At 43.3% G+C, this 25,812-nt stretch overlaps 1 protein-coding gene across 1 annotated transcript in view; it reads left to right on the plus strand.

The window, feature by feature from the left end:
- The first annotated feature begins 1,746 nt into the window (after positions 1-1,746).
- LOC122548466 (mitotic checkpoint serine/threonine-protein kinase BUB1-like) overlaps positions 1,747-25,812 on the plus strand; it is a 63,048-nt gene continuing 38,982 nt past the window's right edge. The window contains exons 1-7 of the mRNA XM_043687176.2: positions 1,747-1,831; positions 12,001-12,060; positions 12,145-12,286; positions 17,234-17,430; positions 21,404-21,519; positions 24,060-24,175; positions 24,585-24,679. Of these exons, the coding sequence (XP_043543111.2) occupies positions 1,776-1,831; positions 12,001-12,060; positions 12,145-12,286; positions 17,234-17,430; positions 21,404-21,519; positions 24,060-24,175; positions 24,585-24,679 (782 nt within the window). The 5' untranslated portion in view covers positions 1,747-1,775. The remainder of the gene's footprint in view (positions 1,832-12,000; positions 12,061-12,144; positions 12,287-17,233; positions 17,431-21,403; positions 21,520-24,059; positions 24,176-24,584; positions 24,680-25,812) is intronic.

The following is a 25,812-nucleotide window of genomic DNA, read 5'->3' on the forward strand; positions in this document are numbered from 1 at the left end:
TGTTGTTTAGAACTGCCATAGGCAAGTTTTAGGTTTTCAACAGCAGATTTAGTGAAGTGATGCTGAAGATGTTGATGTAATTGAACTGGAAGTAAGCGATTATCATTTTTAAACAATTATTCATAGTACATTAGCAAGCATTTGTTCTTCATTCCTAATTGCCTTGTGAAAGTGATCTTGAGGTAACTTATTGAACTACTGCAATCCACATACTATTGGTTTTGACCCAGAGCAGTGAAAGAAGAGATTCCCAGTCAGGATGACGTGTAGCTAGGAGAGGAGCTTGTATGTGATAGCAGCCACATACGTTTGCTGCTTTGGTCCTTTACATGTGCTAGAGGCTGCGGGTATAGTTGCTGACAAAGGAAAATTGCTGAGTGCATCTTATATCAGTCAGGCAGCTTTCTCTTGGGTGGTATTGATATTCCTGAATATCATCACCACACTTGTTTAATGGATGGAAATCTGGTAAGCAGTCTGTGACTTCAAATCCATAGTAATGTGATATACTCTCAACTGTCCTAATGAGCATACACAGTTACACTCAAGGTGGAAGCTCACTACCTATGGACGAGCAACAAATGACTTTGTTGGTGATTCTCAAATCTGATAATGAGTATTTTTCATGTAAGACAAAAATAAATTACGTAAGTAATTGGGGCAAATAGACGTATGGGGTGGAGAGTTGGTCCATATGGCCTTGGCTAGCAAGCTTCCAGAATGCTCTGAAGAAGGGTTATTGGTCTCGAAATGTTCATTCTGCTTCCCTTTGCACGGATGTTGGCAGTTTCTCCATCAACTTCTGCTTTTGTTTCGCCCTGGGCTGTCTGATTCCTTAAATTCTGTCTTAGGTGTTCCAAATCAATCAGTGGTGTTCCCAATCACTGCGGATCTCTAATGTAGCCATTGACAATAACTCGACTAGACCCTAATCGTGCATGTGTGGAGATGTGACACCCTTCCCTTCAGTACTGAGTGCGCATGTATGTCGTAGGAGCGTGGCCAAGCCATAGAGAGTTAAAAATCATACAACACCAGGTTATAGTCCAAAATTAAAAATCACACAACACCAGGTTATGGTTCAACAAGTTTATTTGGAAGCACTAGCTTTCAGAGCACTGCTCCTTCATCAAATGGTTTAGATTATGAGATCATAAGACACACAATTTATAGTAAAAGTTTACAGTGTGATGCAACTGAAACTATATATTGAAAAAAACTTGGATTGTTTGCTAAGTTTCTCATCTTTTAGAATGACTATGTTAGTTTTAGTTCTTTCATATGTAAATCCTGGAACTTTTTTAAAAAGTTACATTCTCAAGTGAACTTTAACAGTAGGTGCCACTTAAGCTCAGATAATGCATTGAAGGTATGAGGTGCCCTGTGTGAGTTTGTGCCCCGTTGATCAGACTGATTCTATTTCTAAAGGGATTTCCAGAATCTTACATGGATTCATGCAGCTTTTGAGCAAAATAAAATTTTATTCTGCCAGTACAAATTCACCCTACAAACATATGTGTATGTGTATACCCCAGCCCAATATCTTCACCTCCAACTCAGGAGCTGTAGAAAGGCATGGGAACGTTGAGTGGAAGGTGGCCGGAAAGCGCGCCATTGATTGGCTGCTTGTGCGCGAGGTGAAAGGTGAGGGAGCGCGAGACGCGCACTGCTCAGCCAATGGCGGTTGAGGAGCGCGGCGGCGGTTGTAATTTGAAAGATAGAGCTCGGAGCGGCCGGCTCCCGGGATCAGGGACAGCGGCAGGTTTTGCTGCGACATGGACAGCGGCGGAGAGCCCGCCGGCGGAAACATGGATTTTCAAGAGACCTGGCAGTAAGTGCATTTTCAGCGTCTTCTCCCCTGTTGGGCTGGCGCGGAAGCCGGGATAATCACGAATCCCCGATCGCTGTTCGAAGCAGGCGATCACGGAATTGTGACGGCACGGAAGGAGGCCACTCGGCCCATCGTGCCCTCACCAGCTCTTCATATGAATACCGTTCCCGAGTGTGAATCTCCCCGCCTTCACCACTTGTACCCAAATACTCATCCGATGCCCCCTTGAATGGCCCCATTGAATCTGTGTGCACCACATGTACAGGCTGAAATAGAAATCCATGGGGAGGAAGCAGGGTACGAGAGAAGGCTTGCTTTTTTCTTTTTTTTTAAAAATAAAATCTGGCAGTAATCATTTCTGCACATATATAAATCAGAAAACAGTAGCTGATCTTAAAGTGTTGGTCTTCTCAAAGGGGATACTGGGGCATTGATATCCCGAAAGCAAAGAAATGACTGCCCTTTGACCATGTATTTTATGTCTGCCACCCGGGTATAAAGTTTAGAAAACTCCCCCACCATACTTGATAATCAAGAGGTGCAACTTTTTTTTAAAAAAAGATTATGATCACCAGGGAAAAACGAATTGGAAAACTTGTTTGACATTTTCTTGCTGCTGACGGGGCTGTGCTGAATACCCTTGTCCAAACTTTGCCTCTCCAATCCTAGTATCATAGAATGCAGAAGAGACCCTTTGGCCCATTGAGTCTGTCCCACCAAAAATATGAACCCACACCCGTAGGTACTTTCCTGTTTCTTTCTCATAGCCTTAAATGTTATGACTCTTCGAATGCTTATCCAAGTACTTTTTTTCAGGTTTGTGTAGTTACCCATTTCAACTACCCTCCTAGCCAGTGTGTCCCAGATGCACACCACCCTCTGGGTGAAAATATATTTTCCTCAAATCTAGTTCTTTGAGAATGTGACCAAGCAGGTAGATGAGAGTAAACCGGCTGATGTGGTGTATGTGGATTTCAGCAAGGCGTTCGATAAGGTTCCCCACAGTAGGCTATTGTACAAAATGCGGAGGAATGGTATTGTGGGAGATACAGCAGTTTGGATCAGTAATTGGCTTGCTGAAAGAAGACAGAGGGTGGTGGTTGATGGGAAATGTTCATCCTGGAGTCCAGTTACTAGTGGTGTACAGCAAGGGTCGGTGTTGGGTCCACTGCTGTTCGTCATTTTTATAAACGACCTGGATGAGGGCGTAGAAGGGTGGGTTAGTAAATTTGCAGGCGACACTAAGGTCGGTGGAGTTGTGGATAGTGACGAAGGATGTTGTAGGTTACAGCGAGACTTAGATAAGTTGCAGAGCTGGACTGAGCGGTGGCAAGTGGAGTTTAATGTGGACTTTGGTGATTCACTTTGGTCGGAGTAACCGGACTGCAAAGTACTGGGCTAATGGTAAGATTCTTGGTAGTGTAGATGAGCAGAGAGATCTCAGTGTCCAGGTACACAGATCCTTGAAAGTTGCCACCCAGGTTGACAGGGTTGTTAAGAAGACATACAGTGTTTTAGCTTTTTTTAATAGAGGGATTGAGTTCCAGAATCATGAGGTTCTGCTACAGCTGTACAAAATTCTGGTGCGGCAGCACTTGGAGTATTGTGTACAGTTCTGGTCACCGCATTATAAGAAGGATGTGGAAGCTTTGGAAAGGGTGCAGAGGAGATTTACTAGGATGTTGCCTGATATGGAGGGAAGGTCTTACGAGGAAAGGCTGAGGGACTTGAGGCTGTTTTCGTTGGAGAGAAGAAGGTTGAGAGGTGACTTAATAGAAACATATAAGATAATCAGACGGTTAGATAGGGTGGACAGGGAGAGCTGAAAATGTGTTGCTGGAACAGCGCAGCAGGTCAGGCAGCATCCAGGGAACAGGAGAATCGACGTTTCGGGCATAAGCCCTTCTTCAGGAATGCCTTTTTCCAAGTATGGTGACGACAAGGGGGCATAGCTTTAAATTGAGGGATGATAGATATAGGACAGATGTCAGAGGTAGTTTCTTTACTCAGAGAGTAGTAAGGTTATGGAATGCTTTGCCTGCAACGGTAGTAGATTTGCCAACTTTAAGTACATTTAAGTCGTCATTGGACAAGTATATGGACGTACATGGAATAGTGTAGGTTAGATGGGCTTCAGATTAGTATGACAGATCGGCGCAACATTGAGGGCCGAAGGGCCTGTACTGCACTGTGATATTCTATGTTCTCCAGTAATCCTCCTGCCTTTTCACTTTAAAATTAGGCCCCCTTGTTCTTGTCCCTTTAACTCAGGGGAATAGCTGCTTTCTATTCACCCTGTCCATGCCCCTCATAGTCTTATACATCCTTATCAGATCCCTCCTTCAACATTCTCTACTCCAAAGAAACAAACCCAAGCTTATCTAGCCTCTTTCCATAACTGAAATGTTCCATGCCAGGCGATATCCTGGTGAGCCCCCTCCAGTGCAATCACAATCTTCCTAAGGTGTGGTGACCAGAACTGTACACAGTACTCAAGCTGTGGCCTAATAAAAGTTCTGTATGGCTCTCACATAACGTCCCTGCTTTTATAATCTATGCCTCAACTCATAAATGCATGCACCCTTGTGCACTCTTAACTATCCTATTAACCTGTCTATCCACCTTCAGCTATCAGTGGACGAGCACCCCAAGATCCTTCTGTTCCTGAGTTTCCTAGTGTTTTGCCATTAACTGTGTGCACCCTTGATTTGTTTCTTCTAAGAGTCTTTCTCAGGATCTCAGGATGACAGCCAGTGATAAGTGGTGTTCCACAAGGCTCAGTGTTGGGACCACAACTTTTTACTTTATACATTAATGATCTAGATGAAAGAACTGGGGGCTTTCTGGCTAAGTTTGCAGTCAATTCAAAGATAGGTGCAGGGACATGTAGCAATTGAGGAGCTGGGGAGGTTACAGAAGGATTTGGACAGGTTAGGAGAGTAGGCAAAGAAGTAGTAGATGGAGTATAATGTGGGAAAATGTGAGGTCATGCACTTTGGTCAGAAGAATAGAGGGATGGGCTATTTTCTAAATGGGGAGAAAATTCAGAATTCTGAAGTGCAAAGAGACTTGGGAGTTATAGTCCAGGATTTTCTGAAGGTTTACATTTTGGGTTAAATCAGTAGTTAGGAAGGCAATGATGACATAAGAGGTACAGTTAGTAAGTTTGCAGATGACACCAAAATTGGAGGTGTAGTGGACAGCGAAGAGGGTTACCTCAGATTACAACAGGATCTGGACCAGATGGGCCAATGGGCTGAGAAGTGGCAGATGGAGTTTAATTCAGATAAATGCGAGGTGCTGCATTTTGGGAAAGCAAATCTTAACAGGACTTATATACATAATGGTAAGTTCCTAGGGAGTGTTGCTGAGCAAAGAGACCTTGAAGTGCAAGTTCATAGCTCCTTTAAAATGGAGTCGCAGGTACATAGGATAGTGAAGAAGGCGTTTGGTATGCTTTCCTTTATTGATCAGAGCATTGAGTACAGGAGGTCATGTTGCGGCTGTACAGGACATTGGTTAGGCCACTGCTGGAATATTGCGTACAATTCTAGTCCGCTTCCTATCGGAAAGATATTGTGAAACTTGAAAGGGTTCAGAAAAGATTTACAAGAATGTTGCCAGAGTTGCAGGATTTGAGCTGTTAGAAGAGGCTTAACAGCCTGTGGCTGTTTTCCCTGGAGTGTCGGAGGCTGAGGGGTGACCTTATAGAGGTTTACTAAATTATGAGGGGCATGGATAGGGTAAATAGGCAACGTCTTTTCCCTGGGGTCAGTGAGTCCAGAACTAGAGGGCATAGGCTTAGGGTGAGAGGGGAAAGATAAAAAAGAGACCTACGGGGCAACTGTTTCACACAGAGGGTATGAATGGAATGAGCTGGCAGAGGAAGTGGTGGAGGCTGGTACAATTGCAACATTTAAGGGGCATTTGGATGGGAATATGAATAGGAAGGGCTTGGTGGGATATGGGCCGGGTGCTGGCAGATGGGACTAGATTGGGTTGGGATATCTGGTTGGCATGGACAGGTTGGACTGAAGGGTCTGTTTCCATGCTGTACATCTCTGACTCTATGACTCTATTTATTTTGAGAGATGTTGAATATAAAAGCAGGGATGTACTTCTGAGGCTTTATAAGGCTCTGGTCAGACCACATTTGGGGTATTGTGTGCAGTTTTGGGCCCCATATCTCAGGAAGGATGTACTGGCATTGGAGCGTGTTCAGAGGAGGCACATGAAAATGGACCCAGGAATGAAAAGCTTAACATATGAGTAATGTTTGTGAACTCTGGGTCTATACACAATGAAATTTAGAAGAATGAGATGGAGGGGTTGATGTAAGTGAAACATACAGAATACTAAGTGACCTGCACAGAATAGATGTTTCCATTGGTAGGAGAGTCTAGGACATGCAGGCACAGCCTTAGAGTAAAGGGAAGACCTTTTAGAACGGAGATTAGGAGAAATCTCTTCAGCCAGTGAGTGATGAATCTGCGGAATTCATTGCCACAGAAGGCTGTGGAGGCTGGGCCATTGAATATATCTAAGACTGAGATAGATAGGTTCTTGAGTATCATGGGTTATAGGGAGGAAATGGGAGAATGTGGTTGAGCAACGTATCAGCCGTGATTGAATGGTGGAGCAGACTCGATGGGCTAAATGGCCTAATTTCGGCTCCTATGTCTTATGGTCTTATTAAAGAAAATAGTGAAGGAGAAAACTGTCTCCATTTAGAGAGGCAAGTTTTGATCATGGATAGTCAACGTGGCTTTGTCAGAGGGAGGTTGTGTCTATCGAATTTGATTGAATTTTTCAAGGAGGTGACCAAGCGTGAAAGGCCGTTGATGTAGTTTATATGTATTTCATTAAGACTCTTTCAGAAGGGATTGTTCCCATATGTCTGTTGCTTTGAGGAAGATGCCATTTAGGGAGCCTCAAGATTCCTGTATTGCATTTCATAGATGATATTTACTATTGCCACTGTGCATTTCAGGTGAAGGGAGTGAATGTGAAAATTGTTGAATTGGATGTCAATCAAGCTGATGGCTTCATTGCTTAACATTTTACTTCGTGAGCAACTAGTCTCCTTTAACTACCAGGGTTTGTGTAGAGACAATGATACATGCTTGGCACTTCATATATGATAGTGCAGTCTAAAAACCTGGAGGGCACACTTGTATCTGGTGTTCTTGAGCCTCCATTATTAACCTCCCTGATGGGCAGTGTAGTTAAGGCTAATTGAGTTGGAGATTTCAAAATTGGATTGGATACAATAATAAAAAAGAACAAGATTGATCTCAAGTAAACAAAAGTAAGAAAACTCTCAAGTCATATGGTATAGGGAGCGTTCTAAAGACAAAACATGAACAGAAAATATCTGTCAATTAGCATCATGTGTAAGGATATAATGGTTCCATTCAGTGAGTTGATAAGAATTGAAGTGGTGTACTGTACATAGGACCAACTCAAGTTTTGTAAATTCAAATTATGTAGACAAAAATCTAGGATCTGAGTGTTGCCTTGTGTGACTCTGCAGCTACAAGGATATATGATGATGGTTAACAAACTCAAAGAGCAACTTAAGCTGGTGTTTCCACATTTTTTGAAGTATGCACTTTCCAGCAGCAGGCAGAAGTCACTGGATGGAATCATCATGAATTTTAATTTCCCCACCACGTCCATTGTCCAGGTGCACAATTTGCATTTAATGCTGCACAACCAGAAATTAGTCCAAAAAAAACCTGAAGTATTACAATTCTTTAATTCCTTGGGACAATGTACCAGTGATATAATGTACTAGTTGTATTGTGTTGCAGACAAATATTGTCATGAATTTCTACCTACTAATGCCTGATAAATGATAGTTGAATAAACAACCAATTTACTTTGATTTGGATGGTTTTGATTAAAGGGGAAAAAAAGCACTTATGCTATGGATCTGTTTTCCCAGTAAGAGCATTTTATAATTAGATCAATTCCTGGATGCAAAATTGGCTTGAAGGTAGGAGACAGGATGGTGGTTGAGGGTTGATGTTTGGACTGGAGGCCTGTGACCAGCGATATGCTGCAAGGCTCTGTGCTGGATCAACTGCTTTTTGTCATTTATATAAATGGTTTGGATGTGAATATAGGAGGAATGGTTGGTAAGTTTGCAGATGACATCAATATTGGTGGTGTAGTGGACAGTGAAGAAGGTTATCTCAGAGTGCAATGAAACCTTGATCAGATGGACAGGTAGGTTTAATTTAGTTAAATGTGAGGGTTGTATTTTGGAAAGGCAAATCAGGGCAGCTAAACGCCAGCTTGCGGACACCTCCTCCTACTGCCCCCTTGACCATGACCCCACCTCCCACCACCAAACCATCATCTCCCAGACCATCCAGAACCTCATCACCTCAGGGGATCTCCCATCCACCGCCTCCAACCTCATAGTCCCACAACCCTGCACAGCCCGTTTCTACCTCCTGCCCAAAATCCACAAATCTGACTGCCCCGGCCGACCCATTGTCTCAGCTTGCTCCTGCCCCACCGAACTCATCTCTGCAAACCTCGACACGGTCCTGTCCCCCTTAGTCCAAGAAGTCCCCACCTACGTTCGGGACACCACCCACGCCCTCCACCTCCTCCATGATTTTTGCTTCCCCGGTCCTTATCTTCACCATGGACATCCAGTCCCTGTACACCTCCATCCCCCATCACGAAGGACTTAAAGCCCTCCGCTTCTTCCTTTCCTGCCGTACCAACCAGTACCCTTCTACTGACACCCTCCTTCGACTGACTGAACTGGTCCTCACCCTGAACAACTTCTCTTTCCAATCCTCCCACTTCCTCCAAACCAAAGCAGTAGCCATGGGCACCCGCATGGGCCCCAGCTATGCCTGCCTCTTCGTAGGATATGTGGAACAGTCCATCTTCCGCAGCTACACTGGCACCACCCCCCACCTTTTCCTCCGCTACATCGATGACTGTATCGGCGCTGCCTTGTGCTCCCACGAGGAGGTTGAACAGTTCATCCACTTTACCAACACCTTCCACCCCGACCTCAGATTCACCTGGACCGTCTCAGACACCTCCCTCCCCTTCCTAGACCTTTCCATTTCTATCTCGGGTGACCGAATTGACACGGACATTTACTATAGACTCCCACAGCTACCTAGACTCCACCTCCTCCCACCCTGCCCCCTGTAAAAACGCCATCCCATATTCCCATTCCTTCGTCTCCGCCGCATCTGCTCCCAGGAGGACCAGTTCCAAAACCGTACAACCCAGATGGCCTCCTTCTTCAAGGACCGCAATTTCCCGCCAGACGTAGTCGACGATGCCCTCCACCACATCTCTTCCACTTCCCGCTCCTCTGCCCTTGAGCCCCACCCCTCCAACCGCCACCAGGACAGAACCCCACTGGTCCTCACCTACCACCCCACCAACCTCCATGTACAACGTATCATCCGCCGTCATTTCCGCCACCTCCAAACGGACCCCACCACCAGGAATATATTTCCCTCCCCTCCCCTATCAGCGTTCCAAAAAGACCACACCCTCCGTGACTCCCTCGTCAGGTCCACACCCCCACCAACCCAACCTCCACTCCCGGCACCTTCCCCTGCAACCGCAAGAAATGCAAAACTTGCGCCCACACCTCCCCCCTTACTTCCCTCCAAGGCCCCAAGGGACACTTCCATATCCGCCACAAATTCAACTGCACCTCCACACACATCATCTATTGCATCCTCAGCACCCGATGTGGCCTCCTCTATATTGGGGAGACAGGCCGCCTACTTGCGGAATGTTTCAGAGAACACCTTTGGGACACCCGGACCAACCAACCCAACCACCCTGTGGCCCAACACTTTAACTCCCCCTCCCACTCCACCAAGGACATGCAGGTCCTTGGACTCCTCCATCGCCAGACCATGGCAACACGATGGTTGGAGGAAGAGCGCCTCATCTTCTGCTTGGGAACCCTCCAACCACAAGGGATGAACTCAGATTTCTCCAGTTTCCTCATTTCACCTTCCCCCACCTTGTCTCAGTCAAATCCCTCGAACTCAGCACCACCTTCCTAACCTCCAATCTTCTTCCTGACCTCTCCGCCCCCACCCCACTCCGGCCTATCACCCTCACCCTGACCTCCCTGCACCTATCGCATTTCCAAAGCCCCTCCCCCAAGTCCCTCCTCCCTACCTTTTATCTTAGCCTGCTGGACACACTTTCCTCATTCCTGAAGAAGGGCTTATGCCCGAAACGTCGATTCTCCTGTTCCTTGGATGCTGCCTGACCTGCTGCGCTTTTCCAGCAACACATTTTCAGCTCTGATCTCCAGCATCTGCAGCCCTCACTTTCTCCTCAAATCAGGGCAGGACTTATACACTTAATGGTCGGTTCCTGGGTAGTGTTGCTGAACAAAGAGACCTTGGTGTCCAGGTTCATTTAAAGTGGAGCGGCAGGTAGACAGGATAGTGAAGAAGGCACTTGGTACATAGTCAGTCCATTGAGAATAGAAACTGGAACGTCATGTTGTGGCTGTACAGGCTATTAGTTAGTACACTTTTGGAATACTGTGTTCAATTCTGGTCCACCTGCTATAGGAGAGATGTTGTGAAACTTGAAAGGGTTCATAAGAGATTTGCAAGAATGTTGCCAGGGTTGGAGGGTTTGAGCTATAGGAAGAGGCTGAATAGGTTGAGGCTATTTTCCCTGGAGCATCAGAGGCTGAGGGACGACCTTAGAGGTTTATAAAATTGAGAAGCAAGGATAGTGTGAATAGCCAAGGTCTTTTCCCCAGGGTAGGGGAGTCCAAAACTAGAGGGCATAGGTTTAAGGTGAGAAGGGAAAGATTTAAAAGGGATTTAAGGGGTGACTTTTTCACGGAGAGAATGGTGTGTGTATGGAATGAGCTGCTGAGCAAGTGCTGAAGGCTGACACAATTACAACAATTTAACAGACATGCGAATGGGTGCATAAATAGAAAGGGTTTAGAAGGATATGTGCCAAATGCTGGCATATGGGACTAGGTTAATTTAAGATATCTGGTCAGCATGGCCAAATTGGGCCAATGGGTCTGTTTCCGTGCTGTTTTTCAAGATTCATTCGTGGGATGAGAACATAACTCCAGATCCCCAAAACATCACCAGGGGTCTTTGGATTAATAGTATTAGAAGCCTATCACCTCCCTACAGTTATAGTGTCATCTTTGATCCAGTTTATGCAATAGAATTTCAATTAGTTAACTTCTAATCCCGGTGAGCGACATTACTGGACAAAGGCTGATATCCATTGGTATCGAAGTTACCTGTATGTCTTAGTACAACATATCTATTTATTCTCTTGGAGACTCACACAAGATGGCTGCTGAGCCATCAGTTGGTTGCTTGATACATAAGATGGTCGTCGGACCACAATATGTAGAGAGACAGCAGCGCAAATACAGACACTGCCTGGGGCCACCAGAATGCCAGTATAATGTACTCACAACCTAGTTGATTAGTTTAAGGCAGGTGGGGGAAGAGAATACACATGAGTAACGTACACTGGTCGCCGAAATATTTAGGTCCAGCCAATACCTTTTGTAGAAATGCTAACAGCTTGACACGGACTCAATACAGAGTGCTAATAGCCAGAGCTGCAGTAATCGTCCTTCTCAGAAAGAGCGATTAGTGCCCATTACTAGAGCAATGGACTTCTGTGTAGACGTTGAAACTGACAATGTTTGCACTGAAACTAACAACAACCACGTTGAAATTAACAAAGGCTGTGCTGGAACTGACAATAGTTGTATCAAAAAACGATTCTGCAATGATAATTATAAGCAAACCATGTTACAAAGACAATAATCTCATCACTGACCTATTGTATTACAAGATGTATAAAAGTATCTTGACAAGTGCTCTGGGTCAAGAGAAGAATTGCAGCTGACCACTGTGCTATTGGTGTTTTTCTCTCCCCGGAGCTCCGGTATTTCCTTGTGCAATAAACTCTGTCATTGAACCCCGATTCTGACTCCGAGACTGGTGATTTTCCCCATAACAAAGGGAAGTTCTGTTTTCACTATAATATTCTTTTGCATATTTCATACTGACTGTAGAAAACAGATGTGATCATAAGTGATGTAATGTCTTTAAAAATAAGGGATGTGAGCAAATTAATATTAAAACATTTATTTATGTCTGCAGGATGTTTGAGGCTAAGATACAAAGCTATGCAGGCAATGATCCACTGGATTTATGGGACAGGTAAAAATTGAAAGTTTCTGCAAGTTTTTTCTTAAGTCTCCATTCTTTGAAAAGTTATTCACATCTCATTTCCTATCACTCTAGGTTTATACAATGGATAGAACCTTTAGTTCCCCCGACTGAGAAAGACATATTGGTCTCAGTGTTGGAGAAGCTTGTAAAGAATTTTATAGGTGACAAGAAGTATTCCAACGATCCAAGATATGTCAACTACTGGTTGAAACTGGCAAGTGATCTGTATAAGCTTTTTAATCTGTTACGATTTTGCAATAGTTTTTTTACGATAATAAGCAAGATAATGTGCATCCAGTGGAGTTGCAAGTAGTTGGGTTGGAAATATTTTTAAAAATATTTTGTATTATATACTAAAGGGAAAGAGAATCTGTTTTGGAATTTAAGCACCTGCTCCTTCCTGTTGTAGTTCAGAATTGAGAGATATTTTAGTTTCCTTTATTGCTTTATTAACTTTTAAAAATGGAAACTTGACATTACCCTATTCATAATATTCAACATATTTTTAATCCTGGTAGTAACTTGCATGATGGTTTTGTCCTTCACGCAGATTTCTTGACTTTGAAAAGTAAGGTGCAATTGTTTAGGTGCAAAAAAGGTTTGATGGTTGTATTTGTGTTTATAATGTAATACTGCAGCTTAAGGAGATTAAAGAAAGGCATAAGAGAAAAACAACAATGGAGAGATGCTGTTTCTTGCATCTTGATTCTTTTCCCCAAGCCCTTGATCTTTGACTTTGTAAATCTCCAATTTTATAATATTTTCATTGGCTGTCTGAGAATTATTTTGTTTTCCTGAGACACACTTTTTGTTGTGATGAAGTGAGTGTGCATTTTCTCACCTGTTGGTTGGATAGGAAGGGAAGCGCTTATGGCATGCATAGGCATGTTTGGGTATACCTGCAGTCCTATTACAATACTTCATTCAGCTAGGCTGTAACTACCTACCTGCCTTCATTTCCTAAACAGGTTGTAATGTATTTCCTTTCCTGTCATCTTTCTAATTTTACGTCTAAATGAGTCATAGAATGTACAGCTTGGAAACAGACCCTTCGGTCCAACTCGTCCATGTCGACCAGATCTCCCAACCCAATCTAATCCCACCTGCCAGCACCTAGCCCATGTCCCTCCAAACCCTCCCTATTCATATTCCAATCCATATGCCTCTTTAATGTTGAAATTGTACCAGCCTCCACTACTTCCTCTGCCAGCTCATTCCATACACGTGCCATCCTCTGCGTGAAAAAGTTGCCCCTTCAGTCTCTTTTATATCTTTCCCCTCTCACCCTAAACCTATGCCCTCTAGTCCTGGACTCCCCAACCCCAGGGAAAAGACTTTGCCTATTTACCCTATCCATGTCCCTGATAATTTAGTAAACCTCTATAAGGTCACCCCTCAGCCTCCGACGCTCCAGGGAAAGCAGCCCCAGCCTGTTTAGCCTCTCCCTATAGTTCAAATCCTCCAACCCTGGCAACATCCTTGTAAATCTTTTCTGAACCCTTTCAAGTTTCACAACATCTTTCCGATAGGAAGGAGACCAGAATTGCATGCAATGTTCCAACAGTGGCCTAACCAATGTCCTCCCAACTCCTGTACTCAATACTCTGACCAATGAAGGAAACCATACGAAACGCCTTCTTCACTATCCTATCTACCTGCGACTCCACTTTCAAGGAGCTATGAACCTGCACGCCAAGGTCTCTTTGTTCAGCAACACTCCCTAGGACCTTACCACTATGTGTATAAGTCCTGCTAAGATTTGCTTTCCCAAAATGCAGCACCTCGCGTTTATCTGCCACTTCTCAGCCCATTGGCCTATCTGTCAAGATCCTGTTGTATTTTATTTTAGTGAGTAGAACTTCTAACACTCTTGTTTTTTTTTCTTTTTTTTTCTTTTTGCTTCTAGTTTTTTTTTTACCCCAGCACCCATGCTGTGTGTGTACAGGTGTGAGACACAGTGAAAGACACAAGGTGCACGAATCTTTATTCAAATTTCCACCACCAGGAAGAAAGGAAACAATGAGTGGCCAGTGACAAGCGGTGCCCTTTACATCAAAAGGCAATGCTGTGTGATCAAACAGTGAAGGGGAGGGCAGAGATCAAATTAAAATAGAGTTGGAGGGGGAAATAATGCACTCCACTCCCTGAGGCGCCCACCTCTCCCTGAACAACTCCAGGGTGTTGGTGGACACCGTATGCTCCTTTTCCAGAGACACCGGCCCTAACGACCCCCTCCACGGCCCGCTGCCTGGACCTATTTATGGCCAGTTTGGCCAGGCCCAGGAGCAGACCCACGAGGAGGTCTTCAGACCTGCCCTCCTTCCTCCGTACCGGGTGCCCGAAGATCAGGAGCGTGGGACTGAAGTGCAGCCAAAAGCAGAGGAGGAGGTTTTTGAGAAAATCAAAAAGGGAGTGCAAACGCCCACACCCAATATATACATGGTCCACGGACTCCACAGCGCCACAGAACAAGCAGTTGGGCTGGGAGTCCGTGAACCACCGCAATCTGCGGTTACAGGGGACCGCTGCATGCAGCACCCTCCACCCCCAGATCCCTGAGAGAATGGGGGAGGCCTCTCGCGTAGAGCACCCTCCACTGGGGGTCCCCACTGCCCGGTGGCAAATGGGTATGCCAAGGCGTGTCCGGGCAGTGGATGAGGGAGAAGAATTGGATGGTGTGCAGCAGTAGTCGATACAGGGCCCGCCTTTTTACATCCTTAAAAGGGACAAAACTAAAATTCCAGAGGCGGCTCAGGTTGTGGGGCACAGGGTCCCGTGGGAAATATGGGACCTTGGGGCCAATGTGAAATTCTGTCCGGGCTGGGGTGAGCGCAGACGGGATTCCACTGCACACATGAGCATCCTCCAACTGGTGCACTACGTCGGGTCCGAGCACAGCCGTTTTAAGGCGTCGGATGGTGGTGTCCACGTACCAGACGTCTACCGCTGCCCTGCTCACTATGTCCTGCGGCAGCGTCCAGCCCAGGCCCCCGCCACCCAGCACGTCCCCGACCCAGGTCACCATCGCCGTCATGGCCCTCCCCTCCGTACGGAGGTGCGGTTTCCTGAGCAACGGCTCCCTGACAACAGCCGCTACTCCTGCCGGAGGGTAGGCGTGATGCGATTCGACCATGTTCCAGACAGTGATCAGGTCCTGGTAAAAGACAGGCAGCGCCTTGAGGGTGATCTCCAAACCGTCACAGTTGACGAACAGGAGCTGTGTGTCGTAGCTGAGGTTATGCACCTGGCGGAAAAAATACGTCACCAGGGCACACCACTTAGGAGGAGGCTCGACATAAACATATCGCTGCAAGGTCTGAAGGCGGAACGTCGTGACCTGGGTGCGGACGCACACCAGTGACTGATTGCCCTCCTCAATAGGGAGACTCAGAATCTGTGCAGCAATCCAGTGCATGGTTTTGTCCCAGAAGAAGTCAACCAATGTTCTCTGGATGTCAGCGACAAAACCAGGAGGAGGTACCAAAGTGACCAGCCGGTACCACAGCATGGCGGTCGCCAGCTGTTTTATGACCAACACTCGACTCCTGTAAGATGGCACTCAGAGCAGTCCTGTCCAGTGGCCTAGGTGAGCCGAGACTTTGGCCTCCAGTTCCTGCCAGTTTACCGGCCAGGATTCCTCAGCCGGGCTGAGGTAGACCCCCAGGTAGAGGAAATGGGTGGTACTCCAGCTGAGCTCCCGTAACTCCGCCGGCAGAAAGTCCACCCGTCACGGACCGACCAGTAGTCCGGAACATTTGGCCCAGTAGATCCTGGCGGAGGACGCTGCCGAGTACACGGCCTGGCACTCGCACATTCTCCCCCGGTCAGCCGGGTCGATGAAAGTGAGGAGCATGTCATCGGCGTAGGCCAAGAGGACCACCCCCATGCCCACGCCGCGCAGAACCAGTCCCGACAACCTCCTCCGAAAGAGGCGCAGGAAAGGCTCCACGCACAGGGAATACAGCTGGCCGGACATGGGGCAGCCTTGACGTACTCCTCTCCCGAAGCAAAGGGGCGCCATCAGGGACCCGTTCACTTTAACCAGACACTCTGCGGCGGCGTACAATAGTCTGATCCGGACGAGGAACTGCGTCCCGAACCCGAATGCCCGTAGAGCCCTGAGCAGGTACTTGTGTTCGATCCTGTCGAACGCCTTCTCCTGGTCGAGAGACAGGAAGGCGCTCGGCAGACCAGCCCGTCGACAGAAATGGATCAGGTCCTGGACCAGGTGGATGTTATCGTGTATCCTCCGGCCTGGGACTGGTATAGGACTGGTGAGATCCTGTTGTAATCTGAGGTAACCCTCTTCGCTGTCCACTACACCTCCAATTTTGGTGTCATCTGCAAACTTACTGACTGTACCTCTTATGCTCGCATCCAAATCATTTATGTAAATGACAAAAAGTAGAGGACCCAGCACCGATCCTTGTGGCACTCCACTGGTCACAGGCCTCCAGTCTAGTTGGGTGGTTTGTACAAGAGATGCAGTTGACCTTCACGAATGTTGTTGGAGCAGCAGTTAAATGGACAGTATTCCATTAAATGCCTGACTTATGTCTTGTAAATGGTCCAAAGGATTTTTGAAATCAAGAGGTGAACTAGTTACTGCAGTTTGTGACCTAATTTAGCCACTGTACTTACAAGACCTTCATTCTTAGTCATTGAGACCCTGGCCCCCTAAAAAAAGGACACCGTATAAATGGATTCTGTGATGGTAATGTCGTTAAATGTTAAAGGCAGATTTCCTTTTTTGTCAGCATTTGTGCGACATGAATGATGAACCTGAATATTGTCGGTGTGTTGCTGCGTGCAGACATGGACTGCTGCCTCATGAGTACTTCTAAGTGAAACACAGTGTAATCATCAGCAAACATCCCACTCTGACTTTATGATGGAAGACATGCCATTGATGCAACTGAAGATTAATTGAACCTAGAACTCTAGTGTAAAGAATTCCAGCAGAAATGTCATGGTGCTGTTTTGACTGGGCTGCCACAAACATCATCATTTTCCGGTGTGCCAAGTATGATTTCTGATAGTGCAGAGGTTTTCCCATGTATTCAATTATTTTAAATTTTGCATTGATGTAACACTTGATTGTTTGAAAGCTCCTGCAGAACTTTTAACTTAATTTTACATAGCATTTTCTTTCTTTTTTCAGATAAACTGCAGCACAACACCACTGGATTTTTACAACTACATGTATAGTCAAGAGATTGGTATAAAATCAGCTGCCCTCTATCTTGCATGGGCAAATGTGCTTGAAATGAAAGGCAACTTTCAGATAGCTGATAGCATCTTTCAGAAAGGCATTCAACATTCTGCAGAACCAGTGGATATGTTAATACATCACTATGGGTAAGGCAGACCTGGGTGGTGAAGCTGAGAAAGATAAACCTAGAGTTTTGTATTTAAAGAACTATCTCACTTTTGTGATCTGGGTTGGAAACAAATTGTTGATTATTTCTTTTGAAGACATAAACAGGTTAAATTTTTATTTCTTTTGAAGATCTGAAATAAAATGCATTTGGTAGAATTTACATTTCTTATGAAATGAAAATTAGAAGAGATGCGGGTAACTGAGGTGATTTAAGTTAACTTTTTAAGTGTGTTTGTTTGTTTATAGAACATTTCAGTGCAGTACAGGCCCTTCGGCCCTCAATGTTGTGCCGACCCATGAAACCATTCTGAAGCCCGTCTAAACTACACTATTCCATTTTCATCCATATGTCTATCCAATGAACATTTAAATGCCCTTAAAGTTGGCAAGTCTACCGCTACTACTACTGAAGGCTGGCTGTTGCACGCCCCTACTACTCTGAGTAAAGAAACTACCTCTGACATCTGTCCTATAGCTTATCAGTTTCAAAATAGGATGTATTAAAGAAAATCAAAGTCTGGGATCCAATTAATTGATTAGAAATATGCTGATGTCTTAGCTATTTTTCTGTTTCTACCAGGGAAAATAGTGCTTGAGAAAGAGATATAATAATAATATTTAAAAATAGCAAAAAAAAGGTTTATCTTGGACCTGAACCATGTTAACTTTGACCTGTCCGTTCTTGAATGAAAAGTAATTCTATTTGCTTTGAACTAACATCTTTTAAATTGGATGGAACTTCGCTTCAAAACACACGTTACAAGCAAATTCATCCCTAAAGTCTCAAAACTGCCAGAAAAATTCAATCATAGGGTGAATGTTCTGAATAGCCACCACCATAAGTAAATGGGCAGAACATGAGAGGAACTGCTCATCCAACCACCATCCAAGTTTTCTCTTGAATGTATTACCTAGAGAGCCTATCAGTGACATGTGAGAGGAACAGCCTGAGGTTGGAAGAGCACCAAATAAGGTAAGTAAGAAGGAAGGGAAGGCAAGTGAGTGAGTGAGACATCATGGAAGCCTTTACTGGGAAGCACCATGTGTGCCTGTTGCTTTGTGCCAATTTAGTTTCTTTGGTGCCTAAAAGATCAATGTTTTCCTTGTGTATTGTTGCTTTAAGTATTTTGGACAGTTGGCAATTATTGAAAATATTAATTACTCAGTTTCTGAGGGTTCCAATACAGCATAGTTCAACACAAATACAAAATATTTTGTTACTTTGTAATTACATCATCTAATAAATGAGTTAGTAAGAATGAAATTTTACCTCCTTAAAACCAAAATGTAGCCCATGAGAAAATCTCAAGAGCTCTTGGATATAAAAAGTGTACCTGTATTTCTTCCCCTTATTGGTGAATATAACCATTTTTTAAAAAATGCTGTTCCATCTGCTTCCAATTTTAGAAGAAGAAATTAATTCAAAAAGTATATACTTTTATACAACACAGCAAATTTTATTCAATAATTTGCATTAATATAAGTAAATGCTGCAAACGACCTTCTAAAGGTGCAAGGAAAACAAAATACCAGAAGCTATTAGAAAGTATCTTTTGATGCTTCGATAAAATAGTCATTGTTAAGAAGCATCATGACTGTTTAAGTGGAATAAATGCTTTGTGTAGAAAATTCAAATTGTGGTATTTAGCATTTGACTAAGTATGACATTGCCAAGGCATAGCAAAAGAGGTGTTAATTAGAATCTGAGGCCATTTTCCATTGTTTGGAGTCGCAGAACCATAGAAATGGTACAGCACAGAAGTGAGCCATATGTCCGATTTGTCCATGTCAACCAAAAGACACCCAGATGCCTTTTCTAATCTCCTCTTTCTGCACACAGCTCATAGCCCTGCAGCTTACAACATGTAAGATGCAGATTCAGGTACTTTTAAGAAGAGTTTAGGCTCTCTGCCTTCATCGCCAACTCAGGCAGTTAATTCCAAACAAGCATCATTCTCTGTGTAAAAAACATTTATCTTCATGTCTCCTCTAATCCTTCTGCAGGTTCACCCTGTCTGTTCTATCTCTATCCCTCACAATTTTGTATACCTCAATCATGTCATCCTTCTGTTTTCCTTGGAACAGAGAAGACAATACTAACCTCTCCTCTTAACTACAGTTCTCCAGCCCTGGCATCATTTTAGTAAATCTTCTCTGCACTCTCCAGAGCAATTACACCCTCACTTTAAGGTGATGACCAGAAACTGCATGCAATATTCCAGTTGTCGCCTCACTAGTGTCTTAGACAGTTTCCACCTCCTATCCCTACTTTTGTGAACTATAGTTCTGTCAATGAAAGAGAGCAATCTATGTGCCTTCTTTACTCCCTTATCTACTTGTACCTCTATCTTTAGAGACCTGTTCACTTGCAAACCATGATCTCTCACTTCATCTACCCCTCTCAGTATATCCCCTTTTACTATTTGATTTTCATAAATGCATTCCCTCACAATTCTAGCATACTAGTACAAGGAATGTGCTTGTTGGAGGTCAGTCATCTCATCCTCAGGATGCCACTGTTGTAGTTTCTCAGAGTAGATATTTTCTATTTTCAAATCTTGGGATTTGAACCTAAGTCTTCTAGTGCAGAGGTAGGGACTCAACCTCTGCAAGGGTTCCATTTGTCAGGTAGTGTCATCAACCCAACCATCTTCAGCTATTTCATCAATGTCTGACGTGCAGTCAGAGAAGATCCTCCGAGATCAGCATTATTCACAACATCTCAAAAATTGTAATAGTCCTTGTCCAAATGTAGGTAAAAACAATGACTGCAGATGCTGGAAACCAGATTTTGGATTAGTGGTGCTGGAAGAGCACAGCAGTTCAGGCAGCAAAATCGACACACGCAGTTCAGGCAAAAGCCCTTTTATTCCTGATGAAGGGCTTTTGCCCAAAACATTGATTTTGCTGCTCCTTGTCCAAATGTAGTAAGACCTGATCAGGTTTGGTCTCACAAGTGGCAAGTGCGAGGCAATGACCATCTCCAGCAAGAGAGAGTCTAACTATTGCTCCTTAACTTTCAATAGTGTTTCCATTGCTGAGATCCCCACCATCAACATCTTAAAGAAATATCATTGACCAGAAATCGAACCACACCATTTAAATACTGTGGCTATTAACAGCAAGTTAGAGGCTAGGAATTCTGCAATGAGTAACTTGGGTCCTATCTCCCTAATGTCTATTCATAATTTTTTAAAGCATGAGTCAGGAGTGTGATGGAATGCCTTCTACTTGCCTGAATGAGTGCCACTCCAACAATACTCAATAAGCTTGACACTATCCATGATAAAACGGTCTGTTTTGATTGGCAGCCCCATCCACTACCTTCAACTTTCACTTTGTTTGTAACCAACACACAGTGATAGCAGTGTGTACTAACTAGAAGATATACTACAATAACTCACAAGGTTCCTGCAACATCACCTTCCTAACCTGTGTTCTCCACCGATAAGGACAAGGGCAACAGATGGATGGGACTAGGACCTATATCACTCATTGTTCCTTCACTTTTACTGGGTCACAATCCTGAAATTCCCTACCTAACAATACAATGGGTGTCCCAACATCCCCAAAACTGCAGCAGTTTGAGAAAGCAGCTCACCACCACCAAGTGGGCAGTTAGGGATGGGCAATAAATGTAGGCCTGGCCAGTGACACTTGGACACCGTGAATGAAGAACGTAAAAGTGTAATGTTCAAGAAAAAAATAATCACTGTTTATGTAACATTTTGAAGTCTGAACATGTATATAAGGTGCAGTTCGTTACCTTTTTTAAATAAAACCTCCTGATGTGCCAGATACTGCAAAGATAATCTTATGTAAGTTTGTTACATAACTAACAATTTGATGCTTATATATCACTACTAATATAATTTTTAAAATCTTGTTTGCTATATATTTTGCTTTGTTTTACTGTGAGTCAGACAATTGGTCATATGCTATTTTTAATAGATGTTTTAGGGATCGAGCATCTCAGAATCTTCTTCCAGTTAGAACTGAAAATCCCATAAGACCTAAACCTGAACCTCTGGAGAATCAACATAGTATGATGTTTGGATCTCAAAATGGTGAGTTTCAGTTTTAAAATAAAATATTAGTTTTGTTTTGTGCCGTGGTAAATAAATGTAAATAGGTTTGAAATACCTTTTAAAATCACTGATTTGGTCTCAGCTGATGTACAGTATTTAATTCTGAGTACTATGGAAGGATGTTAGTGTGAGAGATAATGGCCTAGTAGTAACTCCACTGGTGTAGTAATTCATGTCCCAAACTATTGTTCCATGGGGGTATGATTTCAAATCCATCACAATTCCAGATGGTGGAATTTAAGTTCAAAAATTAAACTGAGAATATAAAGCTTGTCTCACTGGTGATATAGACACCTATTTCACCTCTGAAGGAAGTCTCTGGGGCCTGGGCATCAAACAAAGACCAGGTCTTGTAGCTTGCACTTACACAGAAAGGTACTGTGGGAAGGTGGCTAAGCAATAAAGAAGTAGACCAAGATATCAAACTTGGCAAATGGAATATAATGTGGAAAAATGTGAGGTTTTGCATTTTGGCAGGAAGAATAAACACGCAGAATATCATTTAAATGGAGGAAGACTGCAGAAGGCTACAACACAGAGAGATTTAGGGATCTTAACATATGAGAGAGCATTCAAGTTCAACAGATAGTGGGGAAAGTAAATGGAATGTTGGCCTTAATTTCAAAGGGACTGAAGTACAGCAATTAGGATAGCTTCCAGTAAGATGGTGGTAGAGTAGGGCTGCTGAGCCTGAGCTCATCTGCTTTGTCCACTCTTTTTCTCTCTCCTCTCTTTCATTTTCTTTTTTTTTCTCTTCTATTTTATTTTACCCACCCCTTGATGAGATATTAGCTTGGTCGTGAGGTAATGGCAACGACGAGTGGGCCCAACAGTGTGGGCTTATGGCAGTAGCGTTTGATGTGAGTTTGTGTTCCTGGTGGCTTCTGTGTTGTTGAGGTGGTGATAGTGCCAACTCATGGCTGCTGCTGGGGTGACAAGTTTGGGTTCCCTGTGGCGTTTGCGTTCAGCGCAGATTCATGGATACGGCAGTGGAGGCGGGTTTGGGCCCAGTATGAGACCCGGCAGCATCAGCAACGGTTGCATCGGTGAGATGGGACCGAAGTGGAGTCAAGGTGGCGGCAGAGTCAAGTTTGGGCCAGTGTGGTACACAGTAGCATTGGTGAAGTCCAGTGAAGACTCATACTGGCAAGGGTGTCGTTGGAGGCAAGATGACGCCGAAGATTAGTGATTTTCGTTCCAGCGGCAGCAGCGCTGTGAAAGGGACTCGTGCCTGGTGATCATGATGTAGCACTGAACACAAAGGACTGTAAAGTTGAACACCTTCTTCGTTATTTCTTAATTTTTCTGCCTTTATATTCTTTGTTTTGGTTTCTTTTTCTGTGTTTTAAGCTGGCATAGGAGAATGGTGACATTATACAACACTTTTCACTGTATTTTATAACAAAATACACAACAATAACTAAATTAGGGCTTGCCTAAAATATACAAGGCACTAATCAAACCACAAATGGTATACTGTGAGCAATTTTGGTCCGTTTGTACAATGAAAGATATAGACATTGAAGTCAGCCCAGAGAAGGTTAACTAAGTTGACCAGAGGTAGGGAGGATTTTCTTATGAGGAGAGTTTGCATAAGTTGGCTCGTACTTATTGGAGTTCAGGAAACATCACTGAAATGTGCAAGATTCCTCGGATGTCTGGAAGGAAAGATGATTTGCCTGTATGGACAATCTAGAACCAGAGGGCATTATCTTAAGAAGAAATCACCCATTGAAGACCAAGATGAGGATTTTTTTTCTTTCAAATGATATTGCATCTGTGGAATTCTTCATTGCAGAGGGCTATGAAGGCTGGGTCATTTAAGTATATTCAAGGCTGAGACGGACAGATTTCAGAGCTGCAGGAAATATTGTCTTAAAATTGTCTAGGTGAAATATTCTAGCTTTGTGTAGGCATAATGGAAATGTAATAGCTGTGACCTCTCCAGTCTGTGTATTGTGTTTGGGGTGATGGCTTTTTGTGTCTAGAAATGTAGTAATTTTAAAAATATTACGGTAATTTATACATGTTGTCTTGTACCAATGTGTACAAAATATTGTGGTATCTGGGAAGTTAATGCCTTCCTTGTACGTCATGGCTTTAAGTTTGATAGGGAGTTGATAATGATTGATGATATTGATGAATTATTCTAAATCTACTTCTGAAAGTCCAATTATCCTGAATATCAACAGAAATATGGAAGGGTTGTTATTTGATGGCATCATGCAAAAATGAAAAAATAGCCCCTCCCCCCAAAAAAAGTAGCCCTTGAATCAAAAACTAGTTGCGTTTTTGCAATCGAGCAGAAGAGCGAAGTTACGGCCACAAAATCCAATCATCTATGAGCTTATAAAATGGCAGAACAGGATTCTAGGGCTGAAAAGCTTACTCCTGCTCAGATTTTGTATGTTGAGATCCTAGTTTTTTTTTGTTTAGGAGAAATTGTGCCAAGACGGCTGAGCATTTGTAATTGTAAAAATCTGCATATTACATTTAAATTAAGTGTTCTACTTGTTTAGGCTTTCCACATGAAACTTTGGAAAATCTTCAGCCTGTTGGTCAAGATTTGTCTGCTTTGAATAAATTAGGTTTGAACGCTGCATCTATGGGTCCAGAGACATTTCCCAGATCTCAGGTAACCATTTTTGATTATGTAAAATTGTAATTTAAGATGGCAATTAAATATGAGCTTGTCATTCTCAATCTATTTGTTCTCAAAATTCTATGATAAATGACTGCATAGCCATATCTCCTGAAAATAGTAGAACATTTGTAGTTTTATCCCTTCACTGGAGTTGTGCTTGGCTATGATGCGGCCTTAGTCAAACAGCTTACTTGTCAAGACTTGTGCAATTTTTTAAAAAAAAGTGATGACTTGGATCAGATACCATTGGTTTCCAAGCAAAGAGATAATACTTTCTGAAGATAAGGAGGTAATAAAATTCATAAGCAATGTATTTTTTCTGTGTATTACTAGTGCATGCAACTGCAAATTGCAATTTCAGACTAACTGTTGAAATTTGTACTTGTAATTTTTTTTTTAGGGTTTACATCTGCAGGTATTACAAGACAACATACAAAATAGCTGTGACAGTAAACAAACTGTGTTTGCTCTTTGTGGTACAGAGTCTGATAGTTTGTAAGTAATTGTATTTGAATGGGTGTATAATGATTTTGAATACTTCTATCAAATTTCATTTCTGCCTTTTTTTCTCCTTGGAAAACTGTCCTAATTCTTCAATCTTCATGCATAGAGGTACTCTTGTGAATCCTCACAGATGTCCTCATACCTTCTTCAAATGTGCTGTCCAAACTCTGATGTGATTCTCCAGTTGAGACCAAAGTAATGTTCTCTATGCACGTTGTACCCAGCTTGCTTGCTTGCTTTTATACTCTGTGCCCCTATTGATAAAGCCTAGTATGCTGTAGGCTGATCTTTCAACTTGTCTTGCCACCGTCAATGAATTATTTATTCATACACCCAGTTTCCTTTGCTCTTACACTACTTTTAGAATTATATACTTTTGTGTTATATTGTGTCTTAACATTCTTATAACCAAAATGAAGCACTTCACACTTCTTTGCATCAAATTTCATCGGATACTTATTTGCTCATTCACCTGCTGTCCATGTCCTTTTGAAGTGCTACAGTATTCTCCTCACTGTTAATAATATCTTCATGTTTTGTCATTTGCAAATTTTGAAATCTTGTCCTGTATACATAGTCATAACATAGACCCTTGCAAAATTATGGGGTACCTACACCATATAAACTGCAGTGGTTCAGGAAGGGACCTCACCACCATCTTCTTGAGAGCAGCCAAGAATGGACAATTAATGCTGGCCCAGCAAGTGACGCCAACAACTCATGAATAAATAATTTTTAAAAACCCTGGGAACTCTACTATAAACCTTCCTCTGGTCTGAAAACAGCTACTAGCCACTTTCCTATGGTTCCTGTACTCGGCTAATTAACTGGAAAACTCAAACTAAAACATAAAATCTGGGAAATGCTCATAAGGGCTGTAGTGATTGATCTTTGATCTGAATGTTAATTTTGTTTCTCAATCCGGAGAAGCTGCCTTGCCTCCTGAGAATTTCCAATATTTTTGTTTTTTCTTTATGCCTCGACCCAAATCTAACCTCCGATGAATCTCAACTTACTCAGATCAATATCTAGAAAGACAAACACAATTTCTGTAACTGCTGCCACAAATTCTACACTTATTTTTACCACCAATTCTCAAGCCAGTAATGATATTTTTTATTCAA

The sequence above is a fragment of the Chiloscyllium plagiosum genome, unplaced genomic scaffold (genome assembly GCF_037043375.1).
Source record: "Chiloscyllium plagiosum isolate Xiang-an unplaced genomic scaffold, Cpla_swu_hap1 HiC_scaffold_3, whole genome shotgun sequence".
In the NCBI taxonomy this organism is placed as follows: domain Eukaryota; kingdom Metazoa; phylum Chordata; class Chondrichthyes; order Orectolobiformes; family Hemiscylliidae; genus Chiloscyllium; species Chiloscyllium plagiosum.